The sequence below is a fragment of the Mytilus galloprovincialis genome, chromosome 4 (genome assembly GCF_965363235.1).
Source record: "Mytilus galloprovincialis chromosome 4, xbMytGall1.hap1.1, whole genome shotgun sequence".
Taxonomy (NCBI): Eukaryota; Metazoa; Mollusca; class Bivalvia; order Mytilida; family Mytilidae; genus Mytilus; species Mytilus galloprovincialis.
The window spans coordinates 90,773,185-90,796,505 of record NC_134841.1 but is presented as its reverse complement, the minus strand read 5'-3'; the positions used below and the strand labels follow the sequence as shown (position 1 = coordinate 90,796,505).

The 23,321-nt window shown below is 34.0% G+C and overlaps 1 protein-coding gene across 1 annotated transcript; it reads right to left on the bottom strand.

The window, feature by feature from the left end:
- Positions 1-1,914: 1,914 nt before the first annotated feature.
- Positions 1,915-23,098, bottom strand: LOC143073367 (transforming growth factor beta regulator 1-like). The gene is made up of 10 exons (XM_076248852.1): positions 22,942-23,098; positions 15,657-15,703; positions 14,853-14,946; positions 13,990-14,060; positions 13,413-13,588; positions 13,019-13,161; positions 12,532-12,678; positions 5,510-5,607; positions 4,156-4,373; positions 1,915-2,126 (listed from the first exon to the last, which is right to left on the bottom strand). Exons 1-10 carry the CDS (start codon positions 23,056-23,058, stop codon positions 2,038-2,040), a joined length of 1,200 nt encoding a protein of 399 aa, XP_076104967.1. The 5' UTR covers positions 23,059-23,098; the 3' UTR covers positions 1,915-2,037.
- Positions 23,099-23,321: the final 223 nt, after the last annotated feature.

Here is a 23,321-nt window from a genome sequence, read left to right as displayed (position 1 = left end):
CTATAGAGATGTCACACCCTTGTAAGCCAAGTGTGGCCATAGGATTTCTATAGAGATGTCACACCCTTGTAAGCCAAGTGTGGCCATAGGATTTCTATAGAGATGTCACACCCTTGTAAGCCAAGTGTGGCCATAGGATTTCTATAGAGATGTCACACCATTGTTAGCTAAGTGTGGCCATAGGATTTCTATAGAGATGTCACACCCTTGTAAGCTAAGTGTGGCCATAGGATTTCTATAGAGATGTCACACCCTTGTAAGCTAAGTGTGGCCATAGGATTTCTATAGAGATGTCACACCATTGTAAGCTAAGTGTGGCCATAGGATTTCTATAGAGATGTCACACCCTTGTAAGCTAAGTGTGGCCATAGGATTTCTATAGAGATGTCACACCCTTGTAAGCTAAGTGTGGCCATAGGATTTCTATAGAGATGTCACACCCTTGTAAGCTAAGTGTGGCCATAGGATTTCTATAGAGATGTCACACCCTTGTTAGCTAAGTGTGGCCATAGGATTTCTATAGAGATGTCACACCCTTGTAAGCTAAGTGTGGCCATAGGATTTCTAAAGAGATGTCACACCCTTGTAAGCTAAGTGTGGCCATAGGATTTCTATAGAGATGTCACACCCTTGTAAGCTAAGTGTGGCCATAGGATTTCTATAGAGATGTCACACCATTGTTAGCTAAGTGTGGCCATAGGATTTCTATAGAGATGTCACACCCTTGTAAGCTAAGTGTGGCCATAGGATTTCTATAGAGATGTCGCACCATTGTTAGCTAAGTGTGGCCATAGGATTTCTATAGAGATGTCGCACCCTTGTAAGCCAAGTGTGGCCATAGGATTTCTATAGAGATGTCACACCATTGTTAGCCAAGTGTGGCCATAGGATTTCTATAGAGATGTCACACCATTGTTAGCCAAGTGTGGCCAGTGTGGCCATAGGATTTCTATAGAGATGTCACACCATTGTTAGCTAAGTGTGGCCATAGGATTTCTATAGAGATGTCACACCCTTGTAAGCCAAGTGTGGCCATAGGATTTCTAAAGATATGTCACACCCTTGTAAGCCAAGTGTGGCCATAATATTTCTATAGAGATGTCACACCCTTGTAAGCCAAGTGTGGCCATAGGATTTCTATAGAGATGTCACACCCTTGTAAGCTAAGTGTGGCCATAGGATTTCTATAGAGATGTCACACCATTGTAAGCCAAGTGTGGCCATAGGATTTCTATAGAGATGTCACACCCTTGTAAGCCAAGTGTGGCCATAGGATTTCTATAGAGATGTCACACCCTTGTAAGCTAAGTGTGGCCATAATATTTCTATAGAGATGTCACACCCTTGTAAGCCAAGTGTGGCCATAGGATTTCTATAGAGATGTCACACCCTTGTAAGCTAAGTGTGGCCATAGGATTTCTATAGAGATGTCACACCCTTGTAAGCCAAGTGTGGCCATAGGATTTCTATAGAGATGTCACACCCTTGTAAGCCAAGTGTGGCCATAGGATTTCTATAGAGATGTCACACCCTTGTAAGCTAAGTGTGGTCATAATATTTCTATAGAGATGTCACACCCTTGTAAGCCAAGTGTGGCCATAGGATTTCTATAGAGATGTCACACCCTTGTAAGCTAAGTGTGGCCATAGGATTTCTATAGAGATGTCACACCATTGTAAGCCAAGTGTGGCCATAGGATTTCTATAGAGATGTCACACCCTTTGTAAGCCAAGTGTGGCCATAGGATTTCTATAGAGATGTCACACCCTTGTAAGCCAAGTGTGGCCATAGGATTTCTATAGAGATGTCACACCCTTGTAAGCCAAGTGTGGCCATAGGATTACTATTTCAATCAGACTGCTATCCATTCTTCTTATAGTACCAGCATATTATATTTTCTCACAAAACAGAAAGTAAATTTAACTAACATTTATTTCTCATTAATATCTCAGTATCAAAATGTATTATGACCAGAAGTATATCTACATAACTAGTCATTTTATTCAGATAATGTATGATAAAAACTTTCCATCTTTGTCACGTCTGTCTGACTTTGGCAGTGTTCATTAAAGCTTTGTTTGTCAAAAGAGATCTTAAGTTGGATGATGGTTCTGGCAGTTTGGATCCTGAAAAAGAAAATAATATGAGAATGTATAAATTTAATTTTTATAAAAATATAAAGCATATTTTTTTTTAACGGTTTACAGTGACCAACATAGTTTTGAAACATTTGTTATACAGTATTACATTTTAAATAACTTTTAGTGTTTTTAATTAACCTTTAACAAATTCTTTTCTAAAAAAAAAAAAAAAGGACTGTACCACAAATTGTTTCATCTTGGTTAAAATCATTTGTGGTATTCACAAAATTCTTTATGTAAAGATCATATTATGGTTATTAAGCAGAGACTTTGTGATATTGTCAAACACGAGTTTAATGCTACTTTAGAAAGTTCATCAAAATGTTTTTTTTTGTAAAGATATATGATATCCAATTTTTCTTTGCAGTCATATTTGTGTAAACTCATACATGAAATTTATAAGCGTGTATTATCAAATTAAGATTGTCAACACATTATCTAGCTATAGAGAAGGGAAGGTATTCTAATGTTAATAGAAACCTTAGAACCTGTACATTGTGTATTGATGATATTGAGGATGAAATGCATTTTATTTTATCTATCATGTCCATTATATTCAAATTTGCTTGAATTTTTGATAAAACCATATTATTGGTGTAAGCCATCTGTTTATAAACTTTTACAATTATTAAGCACTATACGTAATGTAAAAGACTTGTGCACCTTAGGAAAATATATATTTATAGCACTGAAGCTCCGAAATTACTGTTTTCAGTAAGATGATTTGTAATTTATTTGTTACAAATATTTGATATTTGGAATTATATCTATATGTATTTATTTTTTGTGTATTTTATACTTCTGTCTGTTTTGTCAAGATCATATGTTTTTGTTATCTATATTTAGTATATATTGATTATACATGTACCTATATGTTGTTAATCATTTGGTTAATAAAGAATTGAATTGAAAATGCAAAATCATAGGTTTAAGAAATAATTGATGCAAGCTATACTTTATTGCTGTTTTAACATGGGTAGGCATTATATTTGTGATTATTTTTGCCCAAGCGATAGTGATTTTTACTTTTATTCCATACTTATGGCAAGTAGTTAGTGTACTCGAAACCTGACAACATTTTGTGCCTTAACTCAGCCAGACTACATCTATATAACGTAAGGGTACCCAAATTGCACCGAGTACCCAAATTGCACCTATTTAGAAAAAATAGCAACGGAAATCTTACAAGATTTCCTAGAGACTAAACAATTGTATTTTTATGATTTGATACTATGAACGTCTTTCAGCATAGGTAAACATATTTAGATATACACAAAACGTGCACAGTATTTATCAACAGATGGACTGTTTACTGAAAAAGCAAAATGTACGAAAACGTCACCATGCGACGTCATCAAAACGTCATCTTTTTAAAATTAGCAAATACAATATATTATAAGTATCCATTTCGTAAAGTATGAAGAGTAAGCATGGACTAATATCCAATTGTTCAAAATATTTGAAGAAATTAAACAAAAGCTCGGTTATTAGACTTTTGACGATGTGAATTTAAGCATGGATGCAATTTGGGTACTCCTCAATACAGAATCATGGATAGTTTGGAGGTTGATTTAAACCCATTTTTGTATGACTCAATATGGATTCAAAATTAAATCGGTGTACCTATACAATAAAGAAGGGTAGGGCTACAAAATAAACACAGTATGGACATTTTTTTCTTGATCATAAAAAAACGTATGTGAAAAAACTGTCAAAATAGGTGCAATTTGGGTACCGTCACGTTATATATGTTGATCATGTCTTGTTTGTTTATTGTTGTAAATCTATTTTTCTCAGTCTTGTGGGTCTTTTATAATGACTAATATTTCTGGTTAATCCTATTATCTTATTTTGTACTGAATACTCTATTTACTACATAAATATATGTGTAACAAATTTTATCATCTCAGTAAACAAAGCAAGTTTCTTGACTAACTCAAACTTATTTAAAACAATTTTAAGAGCTGTATAACCTACCATTATTTAATATAATTTTAAGAGCTGTATAACTCACCATTATTTAAGACAATTTTAAGAGCTGTGTGACTAGTTGTAGGATCAAGGGCATCCATTTCTACAGTGTCTGCATTTTTATTGATTTCAAATTTAACCCATCTGTATCCCGTACAACGTTTAGAACCAGGACAGCTTTGTATTAAGTTTTGTGTAACAGGATGTGATAAACCAAAGAAATCAGCTCCTTTTCCTGTTTGTTCTAAAAATTCTAATTTTCTGAAATCAGAAAAGATTGCATTATTATACATATGATTTGTTTACCTTTTCATATCCTTAAGCATGTTTAGACTAGATAAGACTTGGAGTACATATACTGTTGATATTCCCACTTGTTTACAAGTTGTGCAAAATTCTATTCTATTCTGTTCCTATTTTTACATTTTTTTTAACTTTCCCCTACATATAACCTATTATAGTTGTATGTCACCACCTGGTCTTCTATTTTCTGAGATATTTTCTTACTGTTATTTCGACTTTTGACAAGTTCTTCCAGATAGTTATAAATTTAGACACTTGTAATTGTGTGATAACACTTTGGCATTTCATATATTTGTTCCTTTTAAAAAATTTGGTCTAGAGAGAACCTATATTTTAGTATAATGTGCTGTTGACCTGAATATTTAATTGTAAGTTTATTAACTATGCAAACCACTATTCAATGAACCATGACCAAATAATCTTCAAGGAAGTCAGATGTGACAATGCTAATATCAGTGTATACCAAATATTATTGACTTGTTATATTAAAGAGGTTCTCCTTAAGGTGGTACCTAACACTACAGGGAGATAACTCTGTAAAATCAGCTTAACGTTTTAATTACGTTGTGTTGTTAAGGGAATATTAAGCTTCTCAATGATCAAAATTAGTGTTTGTCAAATTGCTATATAACCAGTGTAATATTTCTGACAAAATTGTTGGTTCAAATTTTTTATATTTTTGTCAAAGGGTCAAAGTAAATACTTTGTCGAAATTTTATGAAAATTAAACGAGCCAAATTAATTTTAGTGAAAGTGTTGGGTACCACCTTAAACTGATGTTATTACAAACTTGAACATGTACACTAAACAAAAATTTTAAAGTGTATATAACACGGCTGATGGGTGGGCAAGATTGTATCTCAATTGAAAGTCTAGTTTTCTTTTTATCTTTGTCAAGCAGAGACAAATAAAAATTACAACCAATATCATTTACTAAGTGTTGCCTGTGTATTGTCCAGTGGCAAATGTGTCATGCATATTAAGAACAAGTAGTAGTATTTAACCCCTCCCTTTAACCATTAAAAAAAGACCCTGAATATGAAGATCCTCTTTGAACTTGACTTTGATGTCCTATTTATCACAACAGCACTTACTTGTTTTTCTTAACTGCTTTAATTAGTTGATTATGACAATCAGATATTGATCTGCTATAGAATACCACACCAGGACTCTCTTCTGATGCTATCTCGAACTACAAAGACACACAAAGTATGTTTCTGTTAGATATGGATATTCTACCTACAGAGGGTTGGGTGTTTTGTTACCCAACTATTGATAGAACCAAGTTTTTTTTCAATATTAACCAGATGCTCCACAGGGTGCAGCTTTATACGACCGCAGAGGTTGAACCCTGAACGGTTGGGGCAAGTATGGACACAACATTTAAGCTGGATTCAGCTCTAAATTTGGATTGTGATTAAAAAGTTGACACAGCATAGGTTTCTGACACAGAATGAATGTGGTCTAATGAGACTTAAAATATTTTTTTTGCCTTTGAGCAATTCACTATGCTGTTGAATATTAATCCTCTCAAAAAAATGTTTGAAGAAATTTTCTTTTTACTTATGAAATCTGAAATGAGAAAAATTTAACCCCCCCCCCCTCCTTTCCCTTTTTCCAAAACTGATCTCAATTCAAATTTCTAATGGAGTTTGCAACAATAACTACTCATTTAAATACATCATAAAATATTAAAATGTAAAATAAAGTGCTTGTTATCACTGAATGGTAAAGATTTTTTTAATTTATCAGTTGATAGTAAAAGTGAATATACATTGTATATTGTACATGTATAAAACAATGATTTAAGTTGATTCAACTACTATTCTGGACAAAGAAAGATAACTCCAATTATTGTGCAATTAGATATTTCTTGCTATTGCGCAATACTGTGCAATTGAAAATATTTGCAATTGCACAATACTGTGCGATTGAAGATTTCTTGCTATTGCGCAATACTGTGCAATTGAAAATTTCTTGCTATTGTGCAATTGAAGATTTCTTGCTATTGCTGAATACTGTGCAATTGAAAATTTCTTGCTATTGCACAATACTTAATATAATAATTTTGGATCCTGATTTGAACCAACCTGAAAACTGGGCCCATAATCAAAAATCTAAGTACATGTTTGGATTCAGCATATCAAAAAAGCCCAAGAATTCAATTTTTGTTAAAATCAAACTTAGTTTAATTTTGGACCCTTTGGACTTTAATGTAGACCAATTTGAAAACGGGACCAACAAGTGAAACTGCGAGCTACTGCTCACTGATGATACCCCCGCCGCAAGTGGATAATATTAATAGTGTAAAAATATGCAAGTGTTCGGTAAACAGGAAGTTGTCGAGTGATGAATCTGAAAACGCATCACACGGTATAGCTGACTTATATAAATCCTGAAACCAAATTTCAGAAATCCTTGTATTGTAGTTCCTGAGAAAAATGTGACGAAAATTTTCAACTTGGCTATCGTGTGTAAAATCATACAAGTGTTCGGTAAACAGGAAGTTGTCGAGTGATCAATCTGAAAACGCATCACACGGTATAGCTGACTTAGATAAACCCTGAAACCAAATTTCAGAAATCCTTGTATTGTAGTTCCTGAGAAAAATGCGACGAAAAATATTCATGGGACGGACGGACTGACTGACTGACTGACTGACTGACAGACTGACGGAAGGACAGACAGAGGTAAAACAGTATACCCCCCTTTTTTAAAGGGGGGGTATAAAAATTAAGAATCTACATACACAGTTAGATTTGGCATATCAAAGAACCCCAATTATTCAATTTTTGATGAAATCAAAAAAAGTTTAATTTTGGACCCCGATTTAGACCAACTTGAAAACTGGGCCAATAATAAAAAATATACGTACATTTTTAGATTCAGCATATCAAAGAACCCCAAGTATTCAATTTTTGTTAAAATCAAACTAAGTTAAATTTTGGACCCTTTGGACCTTAATGTAGACCAATTTGAAAACGGGACCAAAAATTAAGAATCTACATTATTATTACAGTTAGATTCGGCATATCAAAGAACCCCAATTATTCAATTTTTGATAAAATCAAACAAAGTTCAATTTTGGACCCTTTGGGCCCCTTATTCCTGAACTGTTGGGACCAAAACTCCCAAAATCAAACCCAACCTTCCTTTTATGGTCATAAACCTTGTGTTTAAATTTCATAGATTTCTATTTACTTATACTAAAGTTATGGTGCGAAAACAAAGAATAATGCTTATTTGGGCCCCTTTTTGGCCCCTAATTCCTACACTGTTGGGACCTCAACTCCCAAAATCAATCCCAACCTTCCTTTTGTGGTCATAAACCTTGTGTTTAAATTTCATTGATTTCTATTTACTTATACTAAAGTTATTGTGCAAAAACCAAGAATAATGCTTATTTGGGCCCTTTTTTGGCCCCTAATTCCTAAACTGTTGGAACCAAAACTTCCAAAATCAATCCCAACCTTCCTTTTGTGGTCATAAACCTTGTGTCAAAATTTCATAGATTCCTATTTACTTAAAGGGAAATTCCGCGATTTTTAACTTATCATCTAATTATGTTCATCTTAATATAAAAAACACATTTGCAAAGTTTTAAATTTATATTCCTTCTAAAAACGGAGAAAATCAAGTATTTGTAACTTTTTTGGTTGAATTCTCGAGTGGGTCGTGACGTTTTAGCCCGATTTGTTGAATTCTGGGAAAAAATAAAATCTGTTTAACTCTTATAGCTTATCGACAATATACGTAATTAAAAGCGCACAGCTGACGAATGGTCGTAGTTATTAACCACAATATAAGAATGAACGAAAATGAATATGCATATACCGTTTTGTATTGATTGAATTAAACTCCTATAAAATTATCTCTAGTAAATGTTTTCGAATAAATTTCATTAATTATTGTTGAGATTTTTTTCATAAAATATTTATTAAACATTTTTACTGATATTGAACTGAAAATATTTCAGTTCTTTTTACCGTTATTGTTTTAATAATCATTTTAATGCAACTAATGTGTGAGCAGAGTGTGTATATCATTTTGTAAAGATCACTGTATATTTCTCGGCTTGAGGTCAATTCGTTTACCTTGTAGCTATTTAGCCGCAGGTGTGAGTTCAAGCGTACACAGGTATGAATGTTGTTATTTGGAAAGGATAAACAGAAAGGATTAGAAAGAATATGCTGTATTTAATTAAAATACACTAAGATTTAATACACGATGAGAATAAAGATACAATAATTTTAAAAATTGTGTAAATTAATTGAAAATAAAATTCAGATTCGTAATTCCGAAAGTGTATAAAAATAAAAGGAAACAATTTTTGATTACTTTCTTAGCGGCAATTGGCGTAAAGATTCAAATATGAAGTAAAAAATATTAGTTTTAATCTTTGATAAAAACTAGATGCAATATTACCCAATTTGATATACCATTGCACATCTGTTTGATATCATTGACTTTACCGGAATTTCTTAACTTGTATTCAAATCTGGCTGTGTTTAAATGCTAATAAAACTATCGCAATTTTAAAGTTTTTAATTGAAAAAAAAATACAACTGTTACAACATGCATGATTTTTTTTTAGTTTCTTTTTAACATTTCATTTTCACATAATTAAATTCATTGGACAATCATTTACACGAACTTTTTGTGAAAAGAATACCAATTATCTAAGCTAAGGCATTATTATTTTTGAGAATTTTTGTACATCTTTTTTTTAAATTTTATAATAATATTTGTGCAATGTTGAACATGATAGCCGTCATTAATCCAAATAAGTAATACAGTAGTTGTAATAAAACTTATATTTTAGTCATGCATAACTGATATTGACGAATTTAAAATAGTTTGTCCATACATCGTTGTTCTTGAAACAATCATTATTAGTATACATGTAAGTTTCCTGACGTATAAGCGCCATTGAGGATGAGCTCCAGAGAAAGAAGACTAGTAGCGTTTCGTTCGTTTGTTTGTTGGGAAAGGAGAGGAAGTGCAACCACTTGTACAGATAAACGACAGAATTACCATACAAGCATTTATAGTCAACACAATCAGAAAGAGTTCCCATCGTTGGACGGAGAATATGAAGGCTTCCAAGAATGAACAAGTGACATGTCTAACTTTGAACAGTTAGAAAACGGACTATCGACATCGACCGCTTGTTCTTGATATTTGAAACTGCATGCATATATACGTATACGTTTATGATAGTGATGAGTTCTTGCGTCTGACAAAAAATAAATTCCTTCGTGGTTATATCTTGCCATACGTGTATATTGGTTTGTATTAAGGTGATTACTCAAAATCGTTATTTGAAAATCCTGTTTGTGAGATGTAGATTCATTTCAATACAGAAATTTCGTCTATATATTAAGTTTCACAAGTGCATAACACGGAGAAGCTCTGAAGGTACATTACTTCCATTTTGTTAGGGTGTGAACCATCGATGTTTACAGCAATATCAAAGAATAAGATGATGATGGTAGAAAGAACTATGGGCGTCATGTGGCAAATATTACATGCATATAGAACCATGAGTTGTCAATCTGTATGAAAAGACTTCCAATACAAACATATTATTGAGAAGGATTGTTTACATGTTATACTCTCGTACTAGTATTACAGGGTTCTTGTGGCGTTCACCTTTGACACACATCTTTTTAACGATGTTTAAAAAAAAAATTTAATGTCATATTTCCCTATTTTTTTTAAATATAACTAAAAGTCTTTTATCTGACAAGAATACCCCTATTTAGCGGACAAGTAATTTTTTTTTTCTGTTATTGAATACCAAGAAAGAAAATATATCCCGAAATTAATTTGAAACTTTGATACTCAATAGTTTCCCAGCAAAATATTCACATCCCTTGGGGATACTTAGTGTTCGTTCAGTGGCATATATAACAATTGTGATGACGAATTCCTTCCTTTGTTCGAGAACAATCTTATTGAAACATAAATCTGTGATTTTACTATGGCCACAACTTCAATGAACCAAAGCAAAAGTTATACATCAACCTGTATTTAAATCAAATTGGTTCTCTTCTTCTTTTTCTTCTTCTTCTGGTATACAATAGTCTATTGACATTCGATGATAACATACTGTTGGCATACGTGGACTAGTCTATTTACAAAACTTTTACCCCAATTTATTCAAAATATATGTTTTTTTTCTTATGTTCAATGTATACATATATATATTTTAAATTGCGCTATAGTTCCGTAACTTTCTACCCAGTCGTATAAACGAATCGTCGACAAGTGCGTACATTTTATTAAATCAATATTTCTGGTATGTTCCAATCTGTCCTTCACTATTGACAATGAGTATAAATATTACATTTTCCCAAATTCACCCTTGGAAAAAATATTCAAATAGATTTTAATTTCATCAAATCTTATGTTTAGGGTATGATTTATGTTTTTATGAATAATATTCTTTACACCAGAAATATTATTTAAAAGCAAGCGTATGAGTTTAGTAATGACAAGTAAGGCAGAGTTGTATATTATACATCTGATAGTTCAAAATGGAAAGTTATAAGTTATCGGCCGTGTACACTGATCAATACCTGCAGAAGTGAAACGATGCATGAACTTGCAAGACCGACAGGAAATCGCTTGAATACCTGGACGTGTCACCTCACCTCACACCCCTCACAATACCTTTGGAAGTAATACCTTTAGCCATGCTGGTGATCAGATGAGGGAAGATCAGAATTTATTTGAAAAAAGTTTATTAAAGAATTATGAACAAATTAGATTTTCGAAAACAATTTTCACGGAACACTTATTTATGATTTCAACTTTGACTTTTTACCTTATTCCAATATCAACTTACAGTTTAAAAACAACAGACCATGGTAATTTTAAAAAATAAGAATATTTTCCGTATCAAGTTAGTTAGTCGGATAAAACAACCGTACGATTGACAAGATATCGACACGCAACTAAGACTACATCGGTTACTGTAGTTTTGTTCCTTTGTGGTTTATAGACATATCGTTGTTATTAATCGGGAAAGAAGACAAAATGGCCGAACGCAGAGAATTGATACTCTAAATTTAAAATCGATCGTGATCGCTTATCTAGCGGAATAAAACTTTAATATCTAGGATTTGAGCATTTTTATACAGAATGAACATAATATCAATTTTTGATTTTTTTGCGAAGTTTCCCTTTAAACTAAAGTTATAGTGCGAAAACCAAGAACATGCTTATTTTGGCCCTTTTTGGCCCCTAATATCTAGAATGTTGGGACCAAAACTCCCAAAATGAATCCCAACCTTCCTTTTGTGGTCATAAACCTTGTGTTAAAATTTCATAGATTTCTATTCACTTTTACTAAAGTTAGAGTGCGAAAACTAAAAGTATTCGGACGACGACGCCAACATCATACCAATATACGACCAAAAAATTTTTAATTTTTGCGGTCGTATAAAAATTGATTCATTGAATGATTCAGTTATCTTCCTTGGTACAAATTGGAACAATCTCACGGTAGTGCTTCTTACAAATGTACAAGGGGTGAATATACAAAATATGTGCACATACATATGGCGTTCCAAAATGAAAGGAATAGATGACACAGATAAACACTTCAGATCTTAAATAAATTGTATGAAATTAAAGAGAAACAATGTTTTTTTTTTCATATATACATTCAAAAATACTTGATTCTAGATAACATTCGTTCATTGAACCAGGACAAACATTGCAATCAATGACAACTAGATTCCCTGAACAGAGTACAATATCCTCCTGATATATCACATATCCAGATTTTTGGACCACAAAAATCTGAGTTTACATTTACTCTAAAAATGTTATATCATAAGAACATATATACTTAGTTTTTAGTTATAGTAACCACAGCATCATGGTAAACTCTGTTTAACAAAACATATAATTGCTTTTTAAGTGACTAATAAAAATACTAATGTTACTCAAGGAGATTAATATGTGTTGTTAATAAGCTGAAAATGCTGAAAATGGTTGATAAAAGTAATTGCAGATTTCTTGTATATTCAATTGAGGATTTCTTGCAGCAACCCCCCCCCCCCCTTTTGGTACTCTTGTCATACAGAACCCCTCAGGATAGACTTACCACTGGTCCTTTTCCTCCATCAGATATTTTACATGTGTACAAACATCTATTGTCTACATTATTAACATCAACATATACTCTGGTACTACAGAACCCCTCAGGATAGATGTTAGATACAGAATGAAATCCTGGTCTGTCTACTACAATCTGTAAACAAAACAAAATGTATTATTTACACAGTGTCTAAACATACACTAAAACTATAAAGTAATGTTACCTGTCTAAAGTATCACAAAATAGTCCGTAAATGTCTGACCAACGATAAAGTTATTCTGTAGTATTTAACGAATCTTTACGAATGTGTAATAAAAATTATCAGATCATTCAAAATAACGAAAACATCGAAGTATCAGAAAACAGGTAGTAGTTATATTAACTCATAGATATTGAAAAAGTCTCAGCAAACAGAAAAAAGAAATTCTACAGAAATTTAAAAATGCTCCTAATGACTTTACAACATGTCATGTGCCCAGTGTAACATATATACCTCTCCAATGCTGTGTATTGTTAAGTCTCCTATAATCAGAGGAAAGACGGGTCTCCCTAAAGAATCCAGCTGTAATGGAGGTATCACCTTCTTTGTTGGCTGATTTTTACCTCCTTTCTTAGGTTTGGGTGGAGGTAACCCTTCTGTAAGTACAATGTATTATTAAGGTGGAGGTAACCCTTCTGTAAGTACAATGTATTATTAAGGTGGAGGTAACCCTTCTGTAAGTACAATGTATTATTAAATTATATCATAGAAAGATATATGGCATGATCATATAAAACATTTCATTTTCTTCTTTAATATGGTCAGCTTGTAAACTAGAATATAATGAATATAACAGCTTTGATTTCTTAATGTGTTGGTGTTATTCACAGCTCTCAACCTTTATTACCTAGTATTTGTTTAGTAGTTGGTGGTCGTTTTTTGTCAGGTTTTTTCTTTGGTTTAGCCTTGGTCTGTGTGTCGATAGGTTCTTCCTTCACTTTGACAATTGATGGAGGAGTTTTACTGATAGCAGCTGGAATATCTGACTGGGACTGATAATGGAGAACTTTCCTCAAAAGAAATCTGAAATGACAAAAAAAATCTACATCTTCATCATTTTGTCTCTGGTGGATAGTTGTCACATTGGCAATCATACTATATTGTCATATACTATCATTGTCAGGACATAGAAGCCTCTTCATTAATATTGAGAACTTAAAGTTAGGTATAACATTTGTTCACTGTTGAAGGTCTATGTTGATTTCTAGAAGTTTTTTCAGTTTAGGTGTGTTAATGCATATATGTACCATTGTTCTATAACCCACACTTCATTTAATTCAATAAGTGTATAATCTTATCACCATCTAATATATATACAAATATTTCTATGCTAGTATATTACTGTGCACTCATATTTATTTGTATATAATTTATTAATATAAATGAATCCAGTATCAAATTTTATTGATATCCACACATTTTACCTCCTTTCTTCTTTGACTTTGGCAACTTTTTCCTCTACTCTCACAACTTCATCACATATCGCAGCATTAACCTGAAAAATACATTAAAAATATATATAAAAGTAATTATAGTTTACAGCGAAAACTAACTTAAGATAATTTTGCTTAACTTGATAGCTTTCAGTCGCTAAAATGTTTAGGTTACACATAAGTATTTCAGTTCTAACTCATGTCCATATGACAAATACAGAAATAAAACCACAATTACCATTTACAACAAAGCAAACTAATATTATAGAATACTTCTGTACATGTACCATGTAAAATTGTTAATGAAGTATTCATGTATTAACAATTTAACATACACAATTTATGTTAATTTGTTTTTGATAGATTTTTCAACATTATTTCCATGCTTTTTTACTCAAGATCCTCTATAAATTACTTGATTTAATCTCTCTTCATGGAGTGATCATGCGTTTACACTGTTTTTGATGAAGTTCATGGGGTAACTCCAGTTATTAGTGTTAACCCTACATTATACATACATGCACATTGTATTTGTAATGTTGCCTCGTGTTCATCTTCATCAGTTCATATATTCTGATTCCATATATATTTTTTCCGGGATGGCAATGAGAAGTTGAGTACTCAAAAACACTGTTATTATCGGATACACGTTTGCCTTTTTAAAATCATGGGACAATTTCTCCCCACAGTTCCTCTCACATTAGTGAAATATCCCCTTCATAATACTAATTAATATTTGTGTTTATCTTTAATCATAAAACATGATTTAGCAGTATATGAACAAGCATCATCCATTCCTTTTGACATGTTAGAGAGGATGTCCTGGATTGTGCAGGACTTTTAACAATACTTACAAATATAAGATCTTTGACAACTTTCTTCAATCTTTTGAGTTTTCTGTAATACTGTTTCTGTGCAAGAGAACGTGATGATACTCCACTGGCTAATCTAAAAAAAGGTTTGTGGTTTTCAAAACAAGTATTCATACATGTATAAAATTATGAAGAAATAATATAAGACAGCACCAGTTCAGTTAAAATGATTGTGTACAACACTAACTGTCTTGTTATTGAAATGAAGACTGTTACAGAAAAAAGTTATTAGAAATATGCATGATGGAAGTTTTTGTCATTGAGAAAACCATACAAATTCCCATCCTTGATAAATCCAAGCAAATTTTCACCCGACCTTGATAATTCCATGCAAATTTTCACCAGACCTTGATAATTCCATGCAAATTTTCAATTGACCTTGATAATTCCATGCAAATTTTCATTCTTGAAAAAACAATGCTATTTCAATACCAACAAAAACTCTCTGTATATTGTTACTAGTGAAATGATAAGTATAATAGAAACCAGTGTATCTCAACAAATTTATAATGATGATTTGAACACTGACCATTTCAATGTTTTCAATCGACATTTTTTTGAGGATGGGGGTAAGACCAAAAGTATGACAGTTATTTTCAAAATTGTAGTTTCACTGGAACCATGATGTTCATGAATTTTGAAAGATGGGAATTTTAAAGAGTATAATGTAATAAGAATATCAAATTTAAAGAATTAAAATATTCAGTATGCATTAACAAAATTTGTGTGATTACCCTTTTTTATTACGAGGAAAGATAAATGTATACATTGTACAAACATATCTACCTTGAAGCTTGCTGCTGCAACAAACTACCAGGCAAATTACTTCTTATCTGAAACAAAAAAAAGATGTGTTGTTTATAAATAGATTCAAAGTCTGCCACACTTTGGTCAACTAAGGCATTACTCTAAAACAGTAAGTGCCCAAATTTTAACTCTGTATTTGAGTTTTGGTTCTTAGGATTGTGTAGGAGTTTCATAAAATTTGGATGAAAAAAGCTAAGTTAGAGTGCAGAAATGAAAATGGGACAAAAGGAAGAGCAAATGGACACTGGATGGTCAAGTGTTATTAATGCTCCCTTCACTAGAGGGCAGGAGGTCATAAAAATAAAAACACTTTATAAATTTCATTGGTTGGTATTGCTTTTCTAAATTAACCTTAACTAGCTATATAGTTTCAACAAGTTTAGAAAAGATTATTGAATACCTTTTAAACATTATAAACATGACCAATGGGTTTCCTGTTAGGAATAAAGGCAACAGTAGTATAAAGCTAAGGCAACAGTAGTCAGTATAGAGCTGTTCAATGGTAGTAAATTGATAAAGCAAAATAATACTGGGTAACAAAACAAGGGCACAATGGACACTGTCATCATCTTTTTATAAAATTTAATTTAATGTGAACACTACAAACATCCCTCAATTATTTCAAGAGCACCTCTTGAGCTTCATGGGTACAGTGGAATTTGTGTACAAATGTCCACTCCCTATCAGGAATAATGGAGATGTGTCATTAACATATAGAAATCAGAAATTAACAATATTCACATGTATAAAACTGTTTTGACAATACATTTTGTATCCATCTTAACAGAAAGGAAGTGCTAGGACACCAGGAAAAGTCTGTTATTATGTTGTAGGAAGCCAAAGTACTGGGAAAGAATCGTTGGGATGCTTGGCAGGAAAAGTCTGTTATTATGTTGTAGGAAGCCAAAGTACTGGGAAAGAATCGTTGGGATGCTTGGCAGGAAAAGTCTGTTATTATGTTGTAGGAAGCCAAAGTACTGGGAAAGAATCGTTAGGATGCTTGGCAGGAAAAGTCTGTTATTATGTTGTAGAAAGCCAAAGTACTAGGAAAGATTAGTTGGGATGCTTGGCAGGAAAAGTCTGTTATTATGTTGTAGGAAGCCAAAGTACTGGGAAAGAATCGTTGGGATGCTTGGCAGGAAAAGTCTGTTATTATGTTGTAGGAAGCCAAAGTACTAGGAAAGAATCGTTGGGATGCTTGGCAGGAAAAGTCTGTTATTATGTTGTAGGAAGCCAAAGTACTGGGAAAGAATCGTTGGGATGCTTGGCAGGAAAAGTCTGTTATTATGTTGTAGGAAGCCAAAGTACTGGGAAAGATTCGTTGGGATGCTTGGCAGGAAAAGTCTGTTATTATGTTTGGCAGGAAAAGTCTGTTATTATGTACTAGGAAGCCAAAGTACTGGGAAAGATTCGTTGGGATGCTTGGCAGGAAAAGTCTGTTATTATGTTGTAGGAAGCCAAAGTACTGGGAAAGATTTGTTGGGATGCTTGGCAGGAAAAGTCTGTTATTATGTTGTAGGAAGCCAAAGTACTGGGAAAGAATCGTTGGGATGCTTGGCAGGAAAAGTCTGTTATTATGTTGTAGGAAGCCAAAGTACTGGGAAAGAATCGTTGGGATGCTTGGCAGGAAAAGTCTGTTATTATGTTATAGGAAGCCAAAGTACTAGGAAAGATTCGTTGGGATGCTTGGCAGGAAAAGTCTGTTATTATGTTGTAGGAAGCCAAAGTACTAGGAAAGATTCGTTGGGATGCTTGGCAGGAAAAGTCTGTTATTATGTACTAGGAAGCCAAAGTACTGGGAAAGAATCGTTGGGATGCTTGGCAGGAAAAGTCTGTTATTATGTTGTAGGAAGCCAAATTACTGGGAAAGATTCGTTGGGATGCTTGGCAGGAAAAGTCTGTTATTATGTTGTAGGAAGCCAAAGTACTGGGAAAGATTCGTTGGGATGCTTGGCAGGAAAAGTCTGTTATTATGTTGTAGGAAGCCAAATTACTGGGAAAGATTCGTTGGGATGCTTGGCAGGAAAAGTCTGTTATTATGTTGTAGGAAGCCAAAGTACTAGGAAAGATTCGTTGGGATGCTTGGCAGGAAAAGTCTGTTATTATGTTGTAGGAAGCCAAAGTACTGGGAAAGAATCGTTGGGATGCTTGGCAGGAAAAGTCTGTTATTATGTTGTAGGAAGCCAAAGTACTGGGAAAGATTCGTTGGGATGCTTGGCAGGAAAAGTCTGTTATTATGTTTGGCAGGAAAAGTCTGTTATTATGTACTAGGAAGCCAAAGTACTGGGAAAGAATCGTTGGGATGCTTGGCAGGAAAAGTCTGTTATTATGTTGTAGGAAGCCAAAGTACTGGGAAAGATTTGTTGGGATGCTTGGCAGGAAAAGTCTGTTATTATGTTGTAGGAAGCCAAAGTACTGGGAAAGATTTGTTGGGATGCTTGGCAGGAAAAGTCTGTTATTATGTTGTAGGAAGCCAAAGTACTGGGAAAGATTCGTTGGGATGCTTGGCAGGAAAAGTCTGTTATTATGTTGTAGGAAGCCAAAGTACTGGGAAAGAATCGTTGGGATGCTTGGCAGGAAAAGTCTGTTATTATGTTGTAGGAAGCCAAAGTACTGGGAAAGAATCGTTGGGATGCTTGGCAGGAAAAGTCTGTTATTATGTTATAGGAAGCCAAAGTACTAGGAAAGATTCGTTGGGATGCTTGGCAGGAAAAGTCTGTTATTATGTTGTAGGAAGCCAAAGTACTAGGAAAGATTCGTTGGGATGCTTGGCAGGAAAAGTCTGTTATTATGTACTAGGAAGCCAAAGTACTGGGAAAGAATCGTTGGGATGCTTGGCAGGAAAAGTCTGTTATTATGTTGTAGGAAGCCAAATTACTGGGAAAGATTCGTTGGGATGCTTGGCAGGAAAAGTCTGTTATTATGTTGTAGGAAGCCAAAGTACTGGGAAAGATTCGTTGGGATGCTTGGCAGGAAAAGTCTGTTATTATGTTGTAGGAAGCCAAAGTACTAGGAAAGATTCGTTGGGATGCTTGGCAGGAAAAGTCTGTTATTATGTTGTAGGAAGCCAAAGTACTAGGAAAGATTCGTTGGGATGCTTGGCAGGAAAAGACAAATCAAAGAGATATCAGCAGATTTATCTTCGTCGGGGGCAACTTTGACCAACCCAGGCCCCCAAAGTACTTCTTCTGGTTCAAACTTGGGTTTTAGTACCAGAGATTTGTGTGAAAATCTAATGTTCTGAAATTTCCAAAGAATGGAGTCAGAATTGAACCTTGGACCTTCAGTACTGTATCAATACATATAACTTACAAGTCTTATCCACTAGACCATGAAGTGGATAATTTTTTTTCTTTAGGCCAAAAAAAATATATGTCTGTTTAAGGTTACATGCTTTAAAAAAATAGGGTAGGTAGGTCAGTACAGTGTATTTTCATTTCATTTTATTTTTTGTGACATGTTTTTTGGGCGTGCGGTTTCGTCTTGTTGTGGTTCCGAGTTTACCCGTAACTTTAATGATTGGATTATTTCCCTTTGCTATTAATTGGAAAAATGGCAGCAAAATGTTTATTTCATCACACGAGTCGCGAATTTCCTTAAAACATCTATCAATATTCATGATTATGAACATTGGGATGTATCAGGCAACACTAACTTCACTTTTAACACTAGTTCAGTTTATTTTTCACTTTACGATGGAAATAAAATGGCTTAGGGTTGGCGCTCAAAATAGGGTTGGATGGGTAACCGTAAACAGACATATATTTTTTTTTTGCCTTAAAGTCCCAGGGGTGCTTAACACAACAGTAGATTTTTCTATGCCAACACTGTTCAGTCTGAGGGATCACCGCAAAATGAAAATCAATGGTTGGGAGAGATTTTTTAAAGGATGTGTTGTGTTCATTCACATCCATCCTTTATGAGGATAGGAATACCAATTACAATGTACCGTCATGCGTCAATCAAACTTTGTCGGCTACCGTTAGAGTCAAATGAAGGAAGACTTCGAAACGTTCAAGACATCTATTAAAAACACCTGCAACAGAACTGTACATGTAGAATCCATGTGGCAAAGCTTCAAATCAGAAATTCAAAAAACCATTGAGAAGCGAGTACCAATAAAAATGACTCAAGGTAGACACACACACCCATGGATGAACACAGCAATAAGACGCAAGATCAACCAAAAACAAAAAGCGCACAAGAAAGCTAGGAAAACCAAAAAGAAAAGAGACCCAGACAGATACAAGAGACTAAGACAAGAAGTACAAGACTGGAAAGATGCAAATGTAGTCCCACTTTTCAAAAAGGATGAAAGACACTTACGAATGTAGCATCAAACTACAGACCTGTATCACTTACCTCCATTACATGCAAAGTCCTAGAACACATATTGTACACAGCACCGTAATGGACCATTTCAACAAATACAAAATTCTCACAAATGCACAGCATGGATTCCGCAAACGACAATCTTGCGAATCCCAACTAACCATCACCATTCATGATATTGCATCAACATTAAAAAGTAACAGCCAGGTACAAAAATGTAGATATCATCCTACTAGATTTTGCTAAAGCGTTTGATAAAGTGCCACACCATCGCCTACTACACAAACTTGAGTACTATGAAGTAAATCCTAAAGCAGGTGGATAAGATCATTCCTATAAAAAACAGAATGCAAAGCATTATTCTAGAAGGAGCTGACTCTGAACAAGTACCAGTACTCTCTTGTGTTCCTCAAGGAACAGTTTTGAGGAACAGATCTTGGACCCCTACTGTTCCTGGTCTACATAAATGACATGCCAGAAACAGCAACATCATCAGAGACCAAACTTTTTGCAGACGACAGCCTCCTCTATCGAACTATCAGCAACAAAGCAGAAAGTGAACTACTACAGAAAGATCTCACTTCATTTGAGGACTGGGAAGATAAGTGGCAAATGAGCTTCAATGCAACCGTCCTGTTATACAAACTAATTACAAATTACACGGACACACACTGGACACCGTTGAAGCTAGTAAATACCTGGGAGTTACTTTCAGCAATAATCTAACCTGGGACAGACACATCGACAATATAGTGGGAAAAGGAAACAAGACACTAGGCTTCATACAACGTAACCTAAAAGATTGCACTAAACCGGTCAAAGCAGCAGCATATTCAACAATAGTAAGACCTTCGGTTGAGTATGCTTGCACAGTATGGGACCCTACGAAACAGGCTAAAATAAAAGCAATCGAACAGGTACAGAAAAGAGCAGCTAAATTTGTAAACAACTACACAGACTGCACACCTGGCTGTGTAACAAAAATGGTAACATCTTTAATATGAGAAAGCCTTGAAGACCGCAAAATCCAACATGATCTAATAGACATAGATAGGCACTAATACATGTATCTGACGCCAAACGATAGCCGGACCAGAGGTAAAAACCGTTTCTTCCAAGAAAGGGCCACAACAGACGCCTTTGGACAATCATTTTTTCCAAGGACCATTAGAGAATGGAACCAACTGCCAACATAAACAACATCAGCTGACACAGTTGATGGATTCAGAGCTGCCCCGAAGGCATGCTCTGCTAAAATTTAGGCAGTAACATCCTGTACATAGTTTTAATTGTGTATATATATATAGAGAGAGAACATTTTATCCTGTAAATAGCCAAGAGAAAACTTTCTGTGTAGTCTGACATTGCGTTAGTTTTCGAGGGACATCATACATTCAAATTTGAATTCGGTTCCTTACCTGGAAGAAAAAGAATGGTTAAAATTTTACAGTGTTTTTGTCCAAATATCCTTATTGTGATTTGTCAGAGGTCTCAAATAATTATTGTTACCCTTATTTTTGGAAAAAATTAAATGTGATTCTTCAAAATCAGGGATTTAAACATTGTCTTAAAGATCAGGTACATTTTAAAGTCATGGACCAAAATTTACCGTTGATGTCATTTGGCAAGATATTTTACCATTATGTCTGCTGAAGGTTCCCCCATTACAACTCTCTTACATGTATATGTCCTTGTTATAAATCTGTCAAAAGCAAGAAAAAGTATTGTACTTGTATACATGTTTATAATTTAGATATCCAACTGAATACTTCTATCAAGGATAAAGCATAAAAAAGGATAAAAATATATAGTAACCAAAATTGTAAGTTCGAGCACTAATAATCGGTATCAGGTCCGTTCGCGCCCAATACACTTTCGGACCCCACACGTTCGCACCTCGCACGTTCGCACCCAAGGTCTGTTTGCACTCTACACGTTCGCGCCCAATTTTAATTCACATTCCAGTTGAGTAATTGGAAATCATGATTGTTGTTTTAAATTGCTTTGGTGTAAATATTGAATGTATTTATAGCTTGGTATGAGTAAAACATTGAAGATTTTAAATGAAAAACACAAAAGATAATTGTTTTTGACAGCTTCTGAGCTTGGTAACTTTGATCTGAAACAATGAAACAATAAAATATAGCAGTACACTATTATAACCAAAACATGATAAAATTTATTCAACACACAAAAAAAAAAGTAGTCAGAATCTCACTTAGTTGTTTTGAAACAAGTCAATGAAACTAAAAATGCTGTCTCACTTTATTTTAAGACAATGACAACAAGAATACTCTTGCCAAAACTTGCATGATTACAAACAAAAAACATTTAAAATTGGGCGCGAACATGTAGGGTGAGAACGGACTTTGGGTGCGAACATGTAGGTTGCGAAAGTGAAAGGGGGCAAACATGTGTGGGTGCGAACGTGAATGGGCGAGAACGGACCCGGATTCCTAATAATCAGTGCTGGCTAAACATTTTTAATCTTTATCGAATATTTTTGTCTTACTAGTCGACCTTTACATACCTGCCAACTTTTCAAAATGCCCATGGGGGTTTTGCTTGCAAGATGGCCGCCACAGTCCTAAAAAACTTCAAGGGGGCCATCAAATACATTTTAATTTTGTTTTTTGACTTCTACATTATTTTATTAGCCTGATGTCAATACGGTCATTGTAAAATTAATTGTTTTGTTTAAAATTGTTGACAAAATTGCTCTTTCAAAATTTCAATTTGGGAGCTCCATGGGGGAAATCCCCCGCAAATAGTGACAGTTGGCAGGTGTGCCTCTAAATCATGATGGGTAGAAACAGGTCAGTGTCTATGTTTCAATTTTGATTTTTGTGCCATATATTTTTTTTCTAAATTAATTAATAATTTATATGAACCCTATACATATTTGGTGTGTTCGCCATTACATGGTGCATACCTTTCCTGACAATAGGCTTATTTGTTGTGGAGATTTCTGCACGATTTTCTGATTTGCCTGATACTCCATCAGGAAGGCCGAATCTTCACTGAAAAGTCGTTTATTTTCATGTGCCATGGTTGATTGATTTGAAAACCAAAATTTCGATCATCATTGCGCTTTAAAAACTTACAAAATTACGTTCAGCAACTCCGAGCTTGAACCTAAATTAGCAAGCTCAGTTACCAAAATTGTGCATGTAATACAACAGATAATGTAAGACAACGCTAGAGGTTTTGAAAGATAGAAAAAGGTCATTGTTCCAGATAAGATCTAATATAAAAACAAATACATTGTTTTTGCCGCCGGGTTTTATAACTGTAATAGTCTGTATGAATAAA